The sequence below is a fragment of the Mastigoproctus giganteus genome, chromosome 11 (genome assembly GCF_048544385.1).
Source record: "Mastigoproctus giganteus isolate SK-2022 chromosome 11, ASM4854438v1, whole genome shotgun sequence".
Lineage (NCBI taxonomy): Eukaryota > Metazoa > Arthropoda > Arachnida > Uropygi > Thelyphonidae > Mastigoproctus > Mastigoproctus giganteus.
In genome coordinates this window covers 33,522,450-33,544,168 of record NC_143585.1, presented here as the reverse complement: position 1 = coordinate 33,544,168, position 21,719 = coordinate 33,522,450, and the positions used below count along the sequence as shown (strand labels likewise).

The following is a 21,719-nucleotide window of genomic DNA, read 5'->3' as shown; positions in this document are numbered from 1 at the left end:
TATATTGTGTAATGGATAAACATATGTGGCCCACCCACAACTTCCATTGTTGTATTTTCATCAATATTGGCCCACTGATAAAAAAGTTGGAGAACCGCTGACTTAAAGCAACCTGATTTTATTCACCAATTCAATTGAAAACAATTACATACAAGAAATTATTTATGGGGGGAAGAGTTCATTTCCTTACTGCAAAGCATTTTCTTTGCATGTAGTATTTATCATGAGTATGTGTAATCAAAATGGTCCCCAGTATGAAGTAACAGGTGGCAATTCTTAGTTGAAGTATGTCATGCACTTCTGTTTTTTAGTATGTTGGATGGGTGAAATAAGGGTTTTTTTTTTTTTTTTCGCTGATGCTATATAAGCTTGCTTTCTTGCATCATGTGCCTTTGCTAATGCTAATTTAATAGTTTCTTATCTTTAAAGTTAATGGAAAGTCTGTCTCATAATGTATTACCTGTAACTGATGTACGGTATTTTTAGTCTTCTAAATGCAATATTGTGTTTCCATATTTATAGTCAAAGTTTTGAAATACCCTTCAATAGTAATTTTAAATTGCCCTTTAATAGCAAACACCACCAATAACTGATGGAGCAAAACTGAAAATATCTGATGAAAGGATGCAATTGAAGACAGTTTTTTTTTTTTTTTTTTCCCCTGATAAAAAACAATTACACAATAAGAGAACCAAATCAGCTAAAGTTATTGTCCTCTTGAGAAATAACAATGTCCCCTTATCATTTTGATAACAATGTTTTGAAGATACAGAGTAAAAGAAATACTGTAATTTCAACCATATGGTTTAACACTAGTAAAAATGTATTTTTTTTTTTTTTAAACTCAATGATGAAACACACACTAATCATGAAGGCTACACTTTTTGCCTTTAGTCAAAAATTCTTGTACACTTGTCAAGAAAATATACATTAAAGTTGATTCATTAGATTTGGTAGAATCATAGCTAGAGTTCTGATTTTTAATACTTATTGGGATAAAACAATGTCCTACTCAGATCACAAAAATAGCACTTATTTAGTTTTTAAATAAGTATATATATTGCTTTGAATCACAGTATATGCTGTAGCCATTATACCATTCTTTAATTAATGCCACAAATTAGTGTTTTATTATTAAAACATTTTCCTATTAAGGAAGGCCTGGGAAAAATTTCCCAGACCTCCCTTTGTAGGAAACTACTTTTTTTTAATAGTAATAGACTCAGAGGCAAACAAAGAGGAAGGTACCAGCATTTAAAGAAAGAGAACGTATTCTGGCTAAGGCTAAAAATATAACATTAAATAGGGTAGCATAGATAAAAAAAAAAAAAAAAAAAATTAGCACAATTTAAATTATTGGAATGAGTACAGAAAAGGGCAGAGATTGTTCAGGGGAACAAAGGGTTACTCTTACCAAGAAAGGCTTAAGTTCAGCAAACTGCAGTTTCTAGAGACTAGGCACCTGAAAGGTAGTAGTAGTGGCATGTGATGCAAGAAAGCAAGTGTATGAGCTTATGCAGCATCAGCCAAAAAAAAAAAAAAAAAAAACACGCCATTCCCTCCAAATGCCTGTCCAGTTCCTCCTTAAATTTATTCAACCTATCAACTTCCACAATAACAGATGGAAGTTTGTTCCAGCAATTAACCACCCGCTGGCTAAAGGCAAATTTCCACACATCTATTCTATATCTGTCTTTTCTTAATTTGAATTTATGCCCCCTTAGGTTCGTAATCTGAACAAGTGGAAGGATCCCATCAGAATTCAGCGTGCCCAACCCATTCAAGGCCTTATACACCTCAATCGGATCACCATGCAGGTGCCTAGTCTCCAGCCACTGCAATTTGCAGAACTTAAACCTCTCTTGGTAAGAGGATCCCTTCATTCCCCTCACCAATCTTGTTGCCCTTCTCTGTACACGCTCAAGTAAATCTACATCCTTCCTAAAATGAGGCCTCCAGACCTGTACGCAGTACTCAAGGCGTGGCCTGAGTTCTGCGTACAGAGTATTGCCTTATACAGAGGGATAATCACCTCCTTTTCCCTGCTAGCAAAATTCCTATATATCATTGACAAAACCCCATGACCTGCCCTGGCAGCCTGTCTGCATTTCTCAGAAAACTTCTTATCTGCCTGCACAATTACTCCCATGTCTTTTTCATTTTCTACCACCTTAAGTGTAGTAACCACACAGTTGGTACGTTTCTCTGGGGTTACTTCTACCCATATGCAGTACTTTGCATTTGTCAAGGTTAAACTTCAGTTGCCACTTCTTAGCCCATCTGCCCAAATTATCTAGATCCTGTTGCAGTAGCACACTGCCATTGCTGTCATTAACAACCCTGGCAACCTTTGTATCATCTGCAAACTTCGACATTAAGCCTAATATACCTTCATCAATATTATTAATAAATATACAAAACAGTGGACTCAACACCGAACCCTGTGGGACTCCACTAACATTAGTCCATGAAGAGCAGTACCCATTGATTACAACCCTCTGTCTTCTCCCACTTAACCATCCTTTTATCCATTGCAGCAACTTACCCTTAATACCATTCTGCTCCAATTTGTACAATAGTCTTCCATGTGCAACAGTGTCAAAAGCTTTCCTGAAATCCAAATATATGATATCAAAATTATTTTTTGCATTCAGTTCCTTTGTAACCACATCATAATATCCTATCAAATTTGTCAGACAAGACTTTCCCTTAACAAACGCATGCTGTGTCTGAATTATTGCTGCAGTCTTGTCTACATGATCCTGCAATGCATCTTTAACCAGTGACTCCATTATTTTACCCGGCACAGAAGTTAAACTAACTGGTCTATAATTACTCGTGTCACCCTTAGATCCCCCTTTGTGAATTGGGGATACATTTGCACATCTCCAATCTGTGGGAACCTCCCCTGAGTCCAAGGATGCTCTCATAATTATGGCTAAAGGTTTGCTTTGCCGCCCCCTTTAATATAACTGGATAGATCCCATCCACCCCAGGTGCTTTTCTTATGTTTAACTTCAACAATTTCTCCTCCACTTTGCTCTCAGTTATTATAAAATCATTAAGTATCCTGCTACAATTTGATAACCTTCTGCCATTTTCAAACCTTAATAATTCCTCATGTGTGAATGTAGATGCAAAATATTCTTTCAGTTTGTTTGCTATCTGAGCAGGATCATCAACAGTCGAACCATCGATATCAAGTGGACCAATCTGATTCATCCCCTTTCTTTTAGAGTTTATATAAGTAAAGAAATTCTTGCTGTTTTTCTTACCATCTTTTGCCAAGGATTTCTTGTAATCTGCCTTCGCCTGCCTAACCTCCTTTGTGATCTGATTACAGACTAGCTTATATCTGCCATAGGCTTCTGAGTCGCTTGATAATTTATATGCATCCCATGCATTTTTCTTCCCTGTTACGAGTCTCATTAGTTCATTTGATAACCATTTAGGCCTAAACCTTGAACAATATTTCTTAATAGGTATGAAACTTTTAGTAGCATCCACGATTAATTCCTTGAATACTTAGAATTTACTGTTGGTAACATCGTCAGTTGATCCCACTGTATAGTATTTAAAAACTTTCTGAGACCACTGTACTCACCTTTACGGAAGCAAAAACCCTTTCCTTTACCCCTGATGGTAATTAAATCCTTAAGTAAATCCCACATCAGTACAATGATCACTGCAAATTCTTAAATTATTACACGATTGATCATTGCTGATAACCAGATCAAGAGTATTACTCTCTCTGGTTGCCTCTCGAACATGATGCTGCAGAAAACAATCATCCAATAAATCCACAAAAGCCTGACCAGTGTGCGAGTGACCAATCCACAAGTTCCAAGTTCCAGTCAATATCTGGGAAGTTAAAATCCCCCATTGTAAGACATTCCGATTTACTAGCCCACTCTATTTCTCTGTACAATTGTTCATTGTACCTCATTATACACCTCAATCAGATCACCTGATGGAGGTGTATAAGGTCTTAAACAGTTTGAGCAAGCTTAGTGCTTATGGGATTCTTCCTCTTGCTCAGATTACACACCCGAGGAGACAAATTCAATTTGAGGAAAGACAGTTGTAGAATAGATGTGCCGAAATTTGCCTTTAGCCAGTTGGTAGTTTATTGCCGGAACAAACTTCCATCTGTTGTGGAAGTTGATAGCTTAAATAAATTCAAGGAAGAACTGGACAAACTTTTAGAGCAATGGACGGGTGAAATGAGATTTTTTTTTTGGCTGATGCTGTATAAGCTTGCATATATGCCTCTCTTAATGCTGAAACTTCCACATAAGAGAACTATCGTTCAAGGTTTAGGCCTAAATGGTTATCAAATGAACTAATGAGACTCGTGACAGAGAAGAAAAATGCATGGGATGCATATAAATTATCAGGTGACGCAGAAGCCTGTGGCAGATATAAGCTAGTCTGTAATCAGGTCACAAAGGAGGTTCGGCAGGCGAAGGCGGATTACGAGAAATCTTTGGCAAAAGATGCTAAGAAAAACAGCAAGGATTTCTTTACTTATATAAACTCTAAAAGGAAGGGGATGAATATGATTGGTCCACTTGACATCGATGGTTCGACTGTTGATGATCCTGCTCTGATAGCAAACAAACTGAATGAGTATTTTGCATCTACATTCACACGTGAGGAATTATTACAGTTTGTAAATGGAAGAAGGTTATCAAATTGTAGCAGTGTGCTTAATGATTTTGTAATAACAGAGAGCAAAGTGGAGGAGAAATTGTTGAAGTTAAACATAAGAAAGGCACCTGGGGTGGATGGGATCTATCCAGTTATTTTAAAGGAGGCGGCAAAGCAACTAAGCAAACCCTTAGCCATAATTATGAGAGCATCCTTGGACTCAGGGAGGTTCCCACGGACTGGAGATGTGCCAATGTGTCCCCAATTCACAAAGGTGGATCGAAGGGTGACACGAGTAATTACAGACCAGTTAGTTTAACTTCTGTTCCGGGTAAAATAATGGAGTCACTGGTTAAAGATGCATTGCAGGATCATCTAGACAAGATTGCAGCAATAATTCAAACACAGCATGGGTTTGTTAAGGGAAAGTCTTGTCTGACAAATTTGATTGGTTATTATGATGTGGTCACAAAGGAACTGGATGCAAAAAATAATTTTGATATCATATACTTGGATTTCAGGAAAGCTTTTGACACTGTTGCGCATGGAAGACTGCTGTACAAATTGGAGCAGAATGGTATTAAGGGTGAGTTGCTACAATGGATAAAAGGATGGTTAAGTGGGAGAAGACAGAGGGTGGTAATCAATGGGTGCTGCTCTTCGTGGATTGTTTGTTTGTTTGTGTTTTATCGGCGCATCAGCAGCTGAGGCTATAATGCGCCAAGAAGAGGTAACATAAAAATTTAAGCTCTCGGTGACCTAATTGGTTAGGCCACCGCGTCACGGTATATAATAACAAATAGCTAAAAAATAAATTAATAAAGAAATAACAATAACGTATACATTTCAGATACAATTAAAAACTTTTATTAATTTAAAATAGCTAAAGACAGCAGACACATGGTCATTGTCGGATAAAATCTGACTGAGTGTATAAGGCTCAGTCAGATGATTAAAAGCGGTAAAACGGATATTCCTAAAATTTGGACAATCGATTAAAAGGTGTCTGATAGTTAAAACTGTGCCGCAGGACTGACACATAGGAGGGTCATCAGCCCTCAACTCTTCGTGGACTAATGTTATTAGTGGAGTCCCACAGGGTTCGGTGTTGGGTCCACTGTTGTTTTGTGTATTTATCAATGATATTGATGAAGGTATATCAGGCTTAATGTCGAAGTTTGCAGATGACACAAAGGTTGGCAGGGTTGTTAATGACAGTAATGGCAGTATGCTACTGCAACAGGATCTAGATAATTTGGGCAGATGGGCTAAGAAATGGCAACTGAAGTTCAACCTTGACAAATGCAAAGTACTGCATATGGGTAGAAGTAACCCCAGAGAAACGTACCAACTGTGTGGTACTACACTTAAGGTGGTAGAAAATGAAAAAGACCTGGGAGTAATTGTGCAGTCAGATATGAAGTTTTCTGAGCAATGCAGACAGGCTGCTAGGGCAGGTCATGGGGTTTTGTCAATGATATATAGGAATTTTGCTAGCAGGGAAAAGGAGGTGATTGTCCCTCTGTATAAGGCAATGGTCAGGCCACGCCTTGAGTACTGCGTACAGGTCTGGAGGCCTCATTTTAGGAAGGATGTAGATTTGCTTGAGCGTGTACAGAGAAGAGCAACACGATTGGTGAGGGGAATGAAGGGATTCTCTTACCAAGAGAGGCTTAAGTTCTGCAAATTGCAGTGGCTGGAGACTAGGCACCTGCGCTGTGATCTGATTGAGGTCTATAAGGCCTTGAATGGGTTGAGCACGCTGAATTCTGATGGGATCCTTCCACTTGTTCAGATTACCAACCTACGGGGACATAAGTTCAAATTAAGAAAGGACAGATGTAGAATAGATGCGCGGAAATTTGCCTTTAGCCAGCGGGTGGTTAATTGCTGGAACAAACTTCCATCTGTCGTTGTGGAAGTTGATAGGTTAAATAAATTTAAGGAGGAACTGGACAGGCATTTGGAGGGAATGGTGTGATTTTTTTTTTTTTTTTTTGGCTGATGCTGCATAAGCTCCTACACTTGCTTTCTTGCATTATGTGCCACTACTACTACTATGAAAAATGTCTAGAGTGCTAACAAGGGTGGGTTTATTTTCAAAAAATATAAACCTTACTTCCTTGCTGATTTGCCTTTACGAATACTAATACTGCTAGTCACATCACAATCAAATAATTTTACTTATGGAGATTATGATAAGTTGATGGATTAGTATGGCAGGTTTGAGAAGCTGTGCTTTATAATGACATAAAGCTGCTTGAACCTTTATGAACCTTCTTATACTTTCTTGGAAATATCCTTCTCTTGTGGAGTTGTTGGCTAAGTTTACCTATTATTAATACAGTTGCTCTTAATGTGTTTGTCTTGTATATAGGAAAATATTCTAAATGATGGGGGGGCTTAAATAGAAATCAATTCACTGCATTATTTTTCCTTGTTAAGTTTTAAACAAACCAAACACTTTTGACAACAGCATTTTACTACAGACTAGATAAATATTCATAAATTATTCTCATTGATTCCCCACTGCATTTTATACTAGTAGATTTTAAAATATACTACCAATTAATAAATATCCTTATTTTTTCCACCAAATAATGAAATAGCACTGTACTCAGTTTCTTATAGCACTCAAATCGGAATATTTATGTATATATAAATTGAAAATAACAACAATAACTATCACTACAGGAAAACAGAAGTTGCTGCAACTGGTTTTCTTTAAGTGTCAGCCAGAATTGTTTTGTAAGGGTGGGTGCTTCTTAAACGCGCAGTTGACAAGGGTAGACTTTTCTTTGATATTGGTACATTCCATTTTAGAAATATTTAGCTTACCTAAAAGACCTTCATCATTGGTATTTATATTAGTAGTCATTTTACTAACTACGTCTATTGTTACAAAATATTTCAAAAAATTCTTTGAAATGTCAAACAACAGCTGTCAACGAATCGGTTTTGTTGTGTAAATAAGCGTCAGTGATCACGTGCACACAATCACCTCATGCTCCTGGCGACACCTAACGATTTTTCCTCTGTCAACAACGTGCTTTGCGTTCTCTGTTGTGGCCTTTGATGACAAATATGGCTCCCTCGTATTCGGAGAATATGCGTGCATATTTTCAAAGCAATAATCGAGTTAAAGATTTTCAAGCCCATTGTTCTAAAGTTCATTCAGTTGACTGGAGCTGTGATGGAAAGCGTCTTGCTTCCGGAAGTTTTGATAAGACAGTCAGCATTTTTGTCCTTGATCGAGATCGTCTAGTAAGGAAATAAAAGAAATGTACCTAGATGCTCTTTCGATGCGTTTATATAATATGTCGTCTTCGTTTATGAACTATGATGCATTCAGTTCCACAGTAGCTGACAAATTAATATTTATATATATCCAAAAAGCAAACTAAACAAACACAAAGCCGCATGTGGTGATACATGAAATAAAATTTTAAAAGGATCGACTTGCTTCAATAGGTGCATGTGTATATAAGCTTTTTGAAAAATCAATATATTTTACACCGTTGGTTTAAAACTTGACAAAACAAGATAAGACACGAATCAAAATTTTTATATGAACTAAAACATGTTATAATAATATAAAATAAAATGTCTTGATTATTACTTACAAAATATATAAAATATATCGTAAGTAATAACCAAGATTTAAATTAGGTTTTGGTTCGCCAAGTTAAATTTAATATACAATACATTTAAATTATAGGTTTTGAGTTTCATAAGACCTTAATTTACCATACTTACTTTTATATACCCTATTTACTGTTATTTGAATTCCACTGATCCATTTTATGAACTACATTTTATGATCTACAAAGCAAGTGAGTTACGTTGTGAATTTTTTTTTTTTTACATATATTATTTAACTAAAGGATTAAGATAATCTTACCCGTCTGACTGATCTGTGCAGGGTGCCTTGAAGATACAGTGAAAACCAGAAAAAGAAGGGGGAAAAAAGCTGAAGAACATATACTTTGGAGTAGGAGATATATCCCCCATTAGTCCTTGTTTAAAAATTGGAAAAGTGAATAAATCGTTAATATGAAACGTTTTTTTCTTTTCTGGATTCAGTGGATGCAATGATTTGCATCCACGATCCTTCTTGCTGTCTTTATCACCAAAGTTAATATTTGCAACCCCGGATTTGTGTAGTAACAGTCATAGGCTTTTTATTAATTTTTAGCTTTGCTTTTTATTATATATGAATTGTTTAATATTGTTTTGATTAATATGTTATTAATTAAATTATAATGTCATGTTTGGGGCTTTCATGAAAAAAATAATAATAATTAAGTCAGCTGTGATAGTACACCCATTTGGAGAAAATATGGAGGATCACCTGATAGGTAACCAACCTTTTCTCAGAAAGTTTTGGGTTTTTTGAATTAATATTATTATTATCCATATGGTGCAAGGAAGCCTGAGGCTTATGCTGCACCAGGGAAAAAAAAAAATTTCCGAGTTACCCTGAGAGAGTCAAAAGTAGAAGGGAATCACCAAGAAAGAGAAGAATGATGATATCCAGCTCAGGACCCTGGGTGTGCCAAGCCCATACTCACCAGATGTGAGCCCCTGGGGTTCTTCAACAGCAAAAATATTTCATCGTTTCTTATTGTATTTAACTTTTTATATTTTAATAAAAAGTTAAAATTAATATTTAAAAAATGCAGTGTTTTTTCACACTTTTTATTTTAAAAAAAATATTGACTGATGAAAATTTAAAAAAACAAACATTTTAGACAAAATATAAATACAAATCTGTTAAACTCTTCCATTTTTTACTTTAAAAGACCATCAAGCTCTCAAAATTTTAAGCATGTGCATGTACATATATTTAATTTTATTGTATTTTCATTAACTTTTAAGAAATTAAAAATTTATATATATATTAAATACTATTGTTCATTTCCATTTTCAAATTTCACTTGAAAAATGAAAATTTTTCATTTTTCAAGTGAAATTTCGCATGTGAAATTTTAACTACATACCTTTCTTCCCAGAGTGCAAGGACCATCTGGAAAAAGTATCAGGTTTCATCTTTACCATGAAAAAACAATAATAAATCTTGCAAAAACAACCTGGGTAAGACAATATTTATTTAACAAATGGGAGAGTAAAAAGAAGTAGTGTGAAACTGTAAATAAACATAAACCCAGAGGCTCACATTTGGTGAGTATGGGCTTGGCACACCCAGGGTACTGAGCTGGATATCATCATTCTTCTCTATCTTGGTGATTCCTCTCTCTCAGGGTAACTCGAGAAATTTTTTTTTTTTTTTTTTTGGCTGGTGCAGCATAAGCCTCAGGCTTCCTTGTACCATATGACTAATGATAATAAAATAATAATCGGAAACTTATTGGAAAGTCAGTTGAGCGGCAGTTCACTTGACAGGGTCTTGAACTCAGTTACTGTGCAGATCATAAAAATTCAATTCAGCAATGATTGCAGTAAAAGTTTGTCTGTGTTTAGGAAGGTAGGAAAAATCTGAAGTTTTTAATCATTAACTGTTACCACCACAAAGATAATTAATAATTATTATCCAAAAGCATTTATATAAAAGCCATAGACTTTTAAAAAGTTATTTAGATAATAACAATTATGGTAATATTGCAGTTATGAATTATAAATTAATTTATTTTGATTATTTTTTTAACTCCATTTGGTGCCTATGGCTTGGGCCACGATGATCCATGCAGTGACAGTTAGCAGCCACACCAGCCTGATCTCCACTTAATATTCAGTAGCAGTTTATTGGCCTACTACTGTGTTGTCATTAAAGCATCAGATCATGTTCATCCCATTTGTTAGTTTGAGATATTAACAAATAAGAGTAACAAGTACTTAATGTACAGAATTATTTGTTTATTGTGCAACTATTTCGTCAGTGATTTGTATCAAAGTAACTATGGTAAAAGAACACATCATGTTATTGGATATAGAGTGAGATATTAAGATAGGTAGCAGAAGGTATTTGGTGATAGCAGCAGTATTTCTTAGTGTGATGCTTAATGTGGTCTTATTTTGGGACATTAACTTTCCTCCAAATTATTCTTGCAAGAGACATAAATATCCAAACAGCCCTATAACTCCAAACTCTATGTTAAAATGCATTTTCTATGTTAACATGCATACTAATTTCACTGACATGATCATAGTAAACATTATGGTCAGAAGATTTAAAATGGTAATCCAACCTATAAAAAGGAATTGAAACCATGCAGTTCTCATTTTGTAGTCTTGTAAGGCAAAATGGCACAAGACTCAAAATGACTACATGGGTTAGAGAGAGAGAGAGAGGGGCCCCATTGTAGAGCAGACCATCACCAAATTGTGATCTGAGGTATCTAGAGAACTTCTAACATTGACTGTGTGCTTTAAAGGGTTGTTGGTGAGGAAGTCATCACGAGTTTTGGATTTATGGTTAGGACTGTCTGGTATTTCAGTACCAAATGAACAAGTTGTGTAAGGTCAAAATCCAAAGAATCTCAACCACCTAGATTAATATAATGGAAAAACTGAAGCTAGCTGGAGTTGGGCACATTAAGCTTATTAAAGAAATCTTCACTCTCAGCAATACAGTTTCAAAGAAAAGGAGTCAAAAAGTTCTGTGTAATTTGTAGAATTGGGAGCAATAGAGGCAGCAGATAAATTTAACACAATTTGGTAAAGGCATCTTAAGCCAGAGAAGACCAAAAAGAAGCAATTCCGGATTAGGAAGTTGCTGACAAGAATATCCTTGTAGACATATGCCCAAATACCAACTTTCAAGTGAAAGGAATTACACAGCAAATAATTAGGGCAATGAGGCTTGCAGACCTATATACTGTGGGGGGGGGGTGGAGTGAAGGTCCTTAATAAATATACATATGTCTTTACTCTTCTTTAAATTTTATTTTGAATATGTATAATAATAATGCTTTATTAAATATTCCTTATTTGTTCTGTTCCCTTATAACTATATAGACCTCTGTTCCTTACACCCCCACGTACACATCTGACTTTGCTTCACAGGAGAATTCCAGATTCATGGGAACTTCTCAATTGTGTATAATTCCCTTCGGAAAGGCTCTGTATATAGCCTGAAAGGCTAATAACAAACTCACAAATTAATAAACAACAAAGTTTATTTACATATATATATATAAAAATAATATACAATTGAATAAAAAAACATGTAATATGCATACAAAGTTAAATCAAGGATACCTTGCATAAATTTATTCTTATTCCTGTTTTCCTTCACTAGCTAATCTAAGTTGACCATTATATGAAAACACTGATTCATCCTTCTTGCCCTAACTAACTAACTCCTAAGACTTATACACCTTCACCATACCTGTTTCACTTACTTCTGGATACAATTGTGTTCCTTATATTAACAATCAATATGCTACTTTCATCATTATACTCTGTGTTCTCACCATTCTGTTACAATACACTGAAGACCAATCTTAACTTTCCTAAAGTCTCTATTTGTTAGTCTTTCAGATGAACCAACAATTCTTCATTAATGCAAACACTATATTCAATTATCTATCCTTAAAACATAATCAAAATTTCTCATAGGATTCAATTATCTGTCCTTAAAACATTCAAAGATTCTCACATAATCCTTACTACCCTTCTATCATATTATAATCATTTGAACAACAATTTAATCTGTTACTCATCCTTCGCTTCTCTTGCATTTTACAATAACCCTTTTTTTACATAATAACTCTGTTAGTATATATATAATTTATTTCAGAGATAATTTATCTATCATTTTACTTCTGGTGCTACCCCTTTTTTTTTTTATTTATTAATCACTATACTGTTTCACTAACAGTCCTTGTTAACTTACAGTACTTACTATTATCTTTTTTCTTTCCTTTGCTTTCTGGGGCGGTTTGAACCTTCCATTTTAGGCTCTCAGGCTACCTTCTGGGGACCTCCTTCATCTGTTTTCACCTGAATCTGCTATAGATAATTATCAGGAACTCTTGGCTGCATGGAACTGGCGTTCTTTCTCCACCTTATTCGGGCTACCATCCGTTCGCGGGAGGCGCCTCCGTAGCCAGGTGGGAAGGAGCAGCAGTGCGTAGCACATGCTTCTTGATTAGACCGGGGTTCGAGCCCGTCACCACCAAATACGGAGTATGCGGAAAGGTCAAGGAATGACCACCGCATATCCCGGAGCAATATGGCCTTAGTTGCTAATGCTCCTAAAAACCAAATAACAAATAACAAATAACCATCCGTTCGCTGCTTCCTTCCTTCTCATCGAGCTACTAATTCCGCATTTTTGCTCCTTCTCTTGAGCTACTAATTCCGCATTTTTGCTCCTTCTCTTGAGCTACTAATTCTGCGGATTTCGCTCCTTCTCTCTCCACCTTATATAAACCTATCACAAGGAAAACTCATAGGGCATCTCACACTAACTCCTTCTCCACTCCACTTTGTTAAAACTTATCACAAGGAAAAACTCATAGGGTGCTACCCTCGTTTTTCCGCTCCACCTATTAAGAACTCTTTCAAGAAGAAAACTTCCCAGGGCGCTACCCTTCTCCTTTCCCACCACGACCAAACACTCCACTGTTAACTGCTACATATTTCCTACCACAACAGAAACCTCAACTGTCCGTGTTACTAACCCATTTTTACTTATATCGACGAAAATCTCGACTGCTGTGTCCGCTGACTATTTCATTTTTCCTAGCACAAACAAAAATCTCAACTTAGAATCTCACTAGCCCATTTTCATAAACACCCACAAGATCTCAACTTTGGGTTCTGTCTCCTACTCACATTTTCTAACACGACAAAAACTCAACTGTCCGTCCTAACTCATTTTCCCAAACACCGACACGAATCTCAATTTTGTCCCCCTCCTAACTCATTTCCATAAACACCCACATGAATCTCAACTTTGGGTTCTGTCTCTTCTCACATTTTCTAACACAAAAAAAAAAAACTTCAACTGTATCTCCCCTAACTCCCCTTACAGTGTCTGGAGACTAGGCACCAGCGAGGTGATCTGATAGAGGTGTATAAAGCCTTGAATGGTTTGAGCATGCTCAATGCTGATGGGATTCTTCCTCTAGCTCAGAAAAATCACCTCAGAGGGCATAAATTCAAATTGAGGAAAGACAGGTGTAGGATAGACGTGCGGAAATTTGCCTTTAGCCAGCGGGTGGTTGGTTGGTGGAACAGACTTCCATCCCTTGTCGTGGAGGTTGATAGCGTAAATAAGTTTAAGGCTCAGCTGGACAGGTATTTTGAACAAACAGAGGGGTGAAGTGGAAGTGGGTTTTTTTTTTTTTTTTTTTTTGGCTGATGCTGCATAAGCTTGCTTTCTTGCATCAAATGCCTCTACTAATGCTAATGCTAAGGCCATAACTCATTTCCATAAACACCCACATGACTCAACTCGGGGTTCTGACTCTCTCTCTCTCTCTCCCTGTTCACTCACTTTTTTCATCTCAATTACGTACTGCTCCTTTGTGTTAGGTCCGCCCTTGTTCTGAGTCTTAACCAATCTTTCTCATTTTATCAACTTCCACTCTGTCCTAATTCGCCCATGTTATCTTTTCCCAACCTTTCTGTTTATTGCTCGATCTAACTTCTTATTTTAAGAAATTTGTAAAATTTCTCAGGCTGTCTGTACCTTTGAAGTCAGCCGCTTATAGTTATACTTTAACAGACTAATTTCCCACGATCTATAAAACTTGCCATCACCGACAGCCAGACGCCAATCTTAAATCTAATTCCCAGCATTTGTTCCGTATTTACTACCTGTCTCTTCTCCAGGTGTCACCGATTAAAGAAATGTCCCGACAGCACATGGTCCACCGCGCCATTGTTTTCCAGAGTTAACACCTACTACTAATAGCAGTTGCTACTCGTTTCTATTGTTTGGTTTGTCTGTGTGAGCTGGGAGTCGAAGTGTACCTGGGTTGCTAATAGCCTTTCAGCCTACCGCTCCCCTTGTATAGACGTTGTCTAATTTAATCCCTTGCGAGTGATCTTAGTAATATTCTTGACTTGTAGGGTTTCGCTCCCCCATATTGGTATATTATAAGTTTTACTTTAAATTAATCTCACTTTTCTATAAAATAATATATTTGTAAGATTTTACATCTTACAATACAGTGCTTAAGATTCAGCCTAACCTTTACAGATGCTATTTAATCCTAACCTGATCAGATGCTAGAGCAGCTCATGGGATTTTACCACTTCCTTGACCCTACTGTTAAAATTCCTGTATACCATTGATAAAATCCCATGAGCTGCTCTAGCATCTGACTTCACTGCTCAGAAAAATTCATGTCAGATTGTATAGTACAGTTACCCCTCTGGATCTCTTTAGTTCACCACCACCACCTTTAGTGTGATAATACCACCTAATTGATATATTATTCTGGGATTACTGCTGCCATATATGCAGTACCTTGTATTTCTCAATATTAAACATCAGTTTCCACTTTTCAGCCTACCTGTTTAATTTATCTGGATTTTTCTGCAGTAATATGTCTTGATTCTTGTCATTAATCACTCTCCAACCTTTGTATCATCTGCACACTTAGACAATAAGCTTGATATGCATTCATCAATGCCATTATTAAGTATTGAAAAAAAAAATAAGGGCTGTCCACTAATAACATTAGTCCAAGAAGACCAGTACCCGTTTATAACAACCCCGTGTCTTCTGCCAACGAACCATCTCTTTATCCATAGCAGTAACTTGCCCGTAATGCCACTGCTCTAATTTATGCAGTGCTCTTTCATGTGGAAGAGTTTCAAAAGTTTAAGCAAGTTTAAGTATATGATGTCAAAATTATTTTTTTGCTTCCAGTTTTTTTTATTATTACTGCATCATTGTAGCTAATGAGATTGGTCAGATAAGATCTCTTAACAAATCTATGTTGTGATTCTGTATAACTCCATTTCTGTCAAGATGATCTTGCAATGCTTTAACCACTGATTTCATTCTTTTCCCTGGAATAGAGGTCAAGCTTATAGGTCTGTAATTACTCATTTCACCCTTTGATCCCCTCCCCCATGCGATTACAAGAGAGTTGTATTTCTCCAGTCTATAGGGACCTCCCCTGAATCCAGGGATGCTTTAATAATTATGACCAAATAGCCACTTGCCTTTTTTTAATATAATTGGACAAGTCCCATCAGCCACGTGTACTTTGTTTCCTTTTAGCTTCAACAATTTCTCTTCCAGTTCTCAGTTATCACAAAATTAGTTATCTCCCAGTTATAACTTCATTTACTTCTGGTATTCTCACCACTAAAAACTTCATGCATGAATGTATATGAAAAATATTTAGTTCGTCAGCAACCCAAAGAAGAACAATAGTTATGACATTCATATGTAGTGGGACAGTGTGATTTATTCCTTCCCTTTGTGACATGGTGCATTATAATCGTAGTTGTTTTTGCACCATAAAAAAACAAAAACCCTTACTTTCTAGTGTTAACATAAGCAAAGAATTCTTTGCTATTTTTTTTTTGTATTCTTAGCCAAAGATTTCTCATAATCTCCCTTAACTTGCTTGACCCGTTAGTGACCATGATTGCATACTTTGTACTGTATGTTTCTGTTTTCCTTGATAAATTTTAATTTTCTCGTGTAATTTTCTTCTCAGCCACTAGTCTCATAATTTCATCTGACATCCATTTAGGTCTAAACCTTGAACGATATCTTTCTGTTGGTATAAAAAGCTTAGTTTACCTTACCTATGATTACTTTTTTTTTTTTTTTTTTTTTTTTTTTTATGAAACCCCAAACAAAAGATATTAGAACATATAGAACTTAGTACCATGTGTGGGCTGAAGGTTGAGAAGATAAAAGAAGATACGATACTTGTTTACCTTAGACTAAAATTTCTGTAGATTGTAATTTTCAGGAAATACTTGTGAAGGGAGGTTATTCTAGAAAATGGAAGTTAAAGGGATAAATGAGGAAGAAGAAAAATTGGTTTTGTGAGTTCGAAATAGGACAATAAATGGATGTTGACTGATCGCAACACATGTTTGTACTGGTTTGGAAAAGAGAGAGAGGGAATTATAGAAGCCAATTCAAAAGAACTGTGCCCATGGAAGAATCTGTAGAAAAGGCAGGCAGCAGAAACAGAATGTCTGTGAGACAGAGAGTGGAAAAACTTTGTAAGAGATGGGTCATTCATTAACTTAATTATCCTCTTTCGAATGAAGTCCGGAAGCCCGAGAGAGAGATGTTATGAGGTTACTGCCCCAGATGTGGGAACAATATTCCATGGTAGGGCAAATTTGAGATTTGTACAGAGTGAGTAGCTGTTTAGAAGAAAAGTAATGCTAAGAGAAAAGTTTTTTACTTAGTTTTTTTAGATGTAGAGGGAGTGGTATTTGTGATGTGCTTATGCCAGGAGAGATTAGAAGTCAGGGTAATCTCTAATAGAGATGTGTGATCTTGTGTAGAAATCTGAATATCATCAAAGATAAGCATTGAAATTAACTAAGTTATCTTTGTCTCACTAGAGAATTACCAGGAAGTCAGCATTTAAGGAATTGGTAGTGGCTATTCGAAAAGTTGAAGCTGTTTGTGCAGGGTAAGGTTTCATAGACTGGAAAATGTAATGCAGTGTGCTATCATCAGCAAAACTATGGATAAGATTTTCAGTTAATAGAAGAAAGTCATTAATATACAGAGGAAATGTATAAGAGGAAAAGAGTGGGAGAAGAGCTGCGCCTTGAGGATCACCAACATTAGTGAAGTTAGAAGACAGAGTCATCAATCAGTGAGCAGTCAGAAAGACAAATCAAAAGATGGAAGCTTTAGAAGAGCCAAAAGATTTAGAAGATCTTTATACCAAACATGATGAAAAGCCTTTGAAATGTCAAGAGCAACTGCTTGAGTTTCACCAAAGTTTTCCATTGAATTTGTGAACAGGCTGGTAACATAAGCCAGTATATCATCAGTGAACTGACACACGGAATCCATATTGGCAATCGTTAATGAGACGAAAGGTTTCAGGATCATTTAGGAGTTGCCAGTTAATGGATTTCTCCATTACTTTATTTGTAAAATAATAAGAGGAGTTTACCTCAATATAGTAAAAAAAAAAAAAAATTCTCTTATTATTTTACAAATATTAATATCAACGTAGAACATATTGAATATTACAGCTCTGATTCATACTATCCATTACTTTATAAAAAGTAAAAGTAAATTCAATAGGATGATAACTGGATGGGAGGAATTTGTCACCAATTTTAGGAACTGGTTGGATATGAGCAAATTTTTAAGCAGAAGGGATAAAAGTAAATTGCAGCCATTATCAACCCACTGCAGGATGGAAGCCTCCCCAACAATTCATGCTGAGGGAAAATGGGCCATAATCTGCCATGCTGGTCCAGTGCGGGTTGGCAGATCGACCGTATTCAGCAGTCAGGGGCTTGAACCCCGGTCTACTCAAAGAGCGTGTGCCACTGCACTCCCGCTCCTGACCACTCGGCTACGGAGGCCTACAGAGCAGAAGGGATAAGGAAAGCATAAAAGATAACATATAATAAGGGTAAGCTGAGGAGCACAATTTGAGAACAAGTGGAGAAATACCATCAAGATTGTTAAAAATTCCTCTGACATTCTTTTGACAGAAGACCACAGGAAACATTGAGTGGAGTGTACTGAAGGTGGAAGTTGGTTTACCAAGATTGTCAATACAAGAGTTTCAGATACTAGCAAGCCGGCTTTATCTTTAGCTGAGGAAGAGACATCACCAAATTGTGACCTGAGGTGTCTAGAGGACTGCCCACTTTAACCATGAACTTTGAAGGATTGTTTGTGAGAAAAAGATCGAGCATCTGCTTTATAGTTAGGATTGTCTTGTATTCTGGTAGGTAAATGAACAGTCTGTGTGAGGTCTTGAGTAATTGCAAAAACCTTACTTGTCTGAATGCTTCCCATTTAGAATTTGTAATTGGTAGTATCATCAGGTGGTTCCACTGAAAAGAATTAAAAAATTGCCTAAGTTCATTTTACTCACCATTATGAAAGCAAATCAGCTACTTTTTTATACAGGGTGGGCACAATCATTTAATTCTAGGTAGAACAGAAATCTTGATGACATTGAAAAGAAGGGGGAGAAGCTTAGTTAAAAATGTAAAACACACAAAAAAAAAAAACATTCTAAAAAAATAAAAACCATCTTTACAATTTTTTACATGTTTGGTTGAGTTTCTCTCCCTTTTCAATGTCAGTCAAGATTTCCATTCTCCTTGTCTACATAGAATCAAATGGTTATGTCCACCAGGTATAAAAAGGAGTTAGTTAACAGTACTTACTTAAGTTTTTCAGTTATACCTGACTCTTCACTGGTGAGGTGAAAAAAAAGCACTGAAATGTCTGTGTGAGGAGCAACATTTGTGTAGATATGCCAGCCAATAGTAATCCAATCATAGCCCAAGCTGGTATTCTTTTTTTATTAGCTGATCTTGCACTTGGTATTTCAGTATATTATTTGTCTAATTTTGATTTTTAATAAGAAAAAATTAATATTTAAAAGCATTTATATGTTGTTAAGTTTTCATTGTTATAAATTTTCAAAATTCCACAAAGAAAATCACCCCTCAGAGCCTTGCCATGAGCAGAAAATACAGAACCCATGACTATATGTTCATTGAACTCACTCTAGAAAGTGTTAAAGAGCATTTCAAAAAAATTGATCTGCCTGAAGGCAGTAAAGCAATTCTGTCATTAGGAAAACTGCAGGGGATGGGGGGCCCATCCATATTATTATTATTATTATTATTAGCCACATAGTGCAAGGAAGCCTGAGGCTTATGCTGCACCAGCCAAAAAAAAAAAAATTCCAAGTTACCCAGAGAGAGAGAGAGAGTGTGTGTGTGTGTGTGTGTGTGTGTGTGTGTGTGTGTGTGTGTGTGTGTGTGTGTGTGTCAGTCAGAAGTAGAAGGGAATCACCAAGAAAGAGAAGAATGATATCCATCTCAGGACCCTGAGTGTACCAAGCCCATACTCACCAGATGTGAGACCCTGGGGGTATATGAATCTGAACTAGCTTCAAGTATAAACACACCTGTCTTTCCATGTTACTTCATTAATTCATCCAAATAGATCAAGATTTTATATTGGAATAACTTTGTATAATCCAAAGTCTGAAGTTCCACTACAGAAATGCCTTTGACAGAAAACTTTTTAAATGCTGAAAATTCTGTCAAGAGTTTCATGTTCAGTACAATATAAAGGATGCTATTCTAAATCTCACTTGAGTCTAGAAAGATATTAAATTTTTCACTTTAAAAAGATCTGATGAGGAGGGATTTACCCTCTGTGGGTAGTTTAGGCAGACAGCTTAGGTAAATTCATAGGTTAGCTGGATTGTTAACTATGTGAGAAGGGAAACAGTTCATAGGCAGTTTTTTCTTTTTATTCCTTATATGTTTCATTTATTTTCATTTTTATTATTTTTGGCTGGTTCAGCAAAAGCTTGTGTCTTCTTTATACTATATGGTTAATACTGATTTGAAGGCTGCAATGTTATAAGTCTAGTATCCTCAAAGTCTTGAGTCCATTTATTCTAGTGAACAAGTTCAGCAGAAGAAAGATGTCAAAATAGATGACAAAGGAGTGGGTTTTAATTCCTTTAGGAGTGAGTTTGCAAAATGCATGTGCCCTAGAGTGTGAATTGTTTTAAAAGCCAGCTCTGTAGAGTTTTAACAATTTCATGATGAAAATTTCATCGTGGAATTGTTAAAATTTGTAAAAATGAAATTTTTATCCTTTCTTTCTCAGTTGAAACATACAATGGGGCATTAAATTTAAATTGGAAAAGAATGGTTGCAGATTAGATGTGCAGAAATTTGCATTCAGCTGGGTAGCCAATTGTTGGTGTTGTATAAGATTTGCTTTCTTGCATCATATTGTTAATACTAATATTAATGTCCTTATTTTGAATTGGTTGCTTAAAATTATAATGAATTTTTTTTGAAAAATCAACTCATAATTTAGAAAAAAAATCATAAAAACTTCATTACTTAATTTTTTATTCAGTAATATTTTCTATATTTTTATGTATCACTTTAATTTTATCAACTTATGTATCTGATTTCCAGGGAATTTCATCAGCCCAAATTAGACGACAGTGTTTGACGGTTGTTATGTCCTCCTCACCTCCTCTGATTTTTAAAAACTTCTTTTTTTTTTTTTATCTGTTATGAACTGCGCCTACAATTACATGAGCAACAGATGATAGCACTTACTAGAAGATTTCAGGACAATTTGTACATGAATGCACACATTTGAAATGTACCTGAAATAACCTTGAAGTAAAAAAGGCAAACAAAAAAAAATTATATATATGTACTCTGCAAAGAGTTAATTGAGCAACAGAAAAAAGTATGAGATAGTTACAGATTATCACAAGGCACTGATTTATATGAGTATTATAAATATATAGGTAACAAAATTGTTAAGAAAGACAGCTTAGATATAGGGATGAGGAGTTTTATTGTACATGGATGCAAAACAGAAGAGAGTGAAACAGATGAGCACCTTGATCAAGTAGAAGAATGAGAGAAAGCTCGCCAGAAGTGTAAGAGTTCAATTGAGAGACCAAACCCTGGAGAGAACAGTAACCGTTAATGAAATTGCTGTAAAATAAGTAATATAATCTTGGAAAAGAGTATCAGAGAAGCTACTTAGGCTGAGGGAAGGTAAAGCTGAGTGGACAGTATATCTTAGTATTAACATTAGTAGTAGTAACAAATGATGCAAGAAAGCAAGCTTATACTGCATCAGCTATTAACTTTGACAACAACAGATCGAAGTTTGTTCCAGCAGTTACCCACCTGCTGCCTAAAAGCAAACTTCTGCACATCTATTCTGCAACCATCATTCCACAATTTGAATTTATTCCTCTTCGTGTGTGTAGCTTGAGCAAGAAGAAGAATCCCACCAGCATTGAGCATGCTTAATCCATTCAAATCCTTAAAACACCTCACTCAGATCACCTTGCAAGTGACTAGTCCCCAGATGCTACAATTTTTGCAGAACTGAATCCTTTCTTGGT

The 21,719-nt window shown here is 35.9% G+C and overlaps 2 protein-coding genes across 2 annotated transcripts in view; one reads left to right on the top strand and one right to left on the bottom strand.

The window, feature by feature from the left end:
- BNIP3 (BCL2 interacting protein 3) overlaps positions 1 to 7,607 on the bottom strand; it is a 125,869-nt gene extending 118,262 nt beyond the window's left edge. The window contains exon 1 of the mRNA XM_090384336.1: positions 7,489 to 7,607. Coding sequence (XP_090240462.1) covers positions 7,489 to 7,528 — 40 coding nt within the window. The 5' untranslated portion in view covers positions 7,529 to 7,607. The remainder of the gene's footprint in view (positions 1 to 7,488) is intronic.
- Positions 7,608 to 7,714: 107 nt separating this feature from the next.
- tex (THO complex 3 homolog tex) overlaps positions 7,715 to 21,719 on the top strand; it is a 54,136-nt gene continuing 40,131 nt past the window's right edge. The window contains exon 1 of the mRNA XM_090384213.1: positions 7,715 to 7,914. Within this exon, the coding sequence (XP_090240339.1) occupies positions 7,726 to 7,914 (189 nt within the window). The 5' untranslated portion in view covers positions 7,715 to 7,725. The remainder of the gene's footprint in view (positions 7,915 to 21,719) is intronic.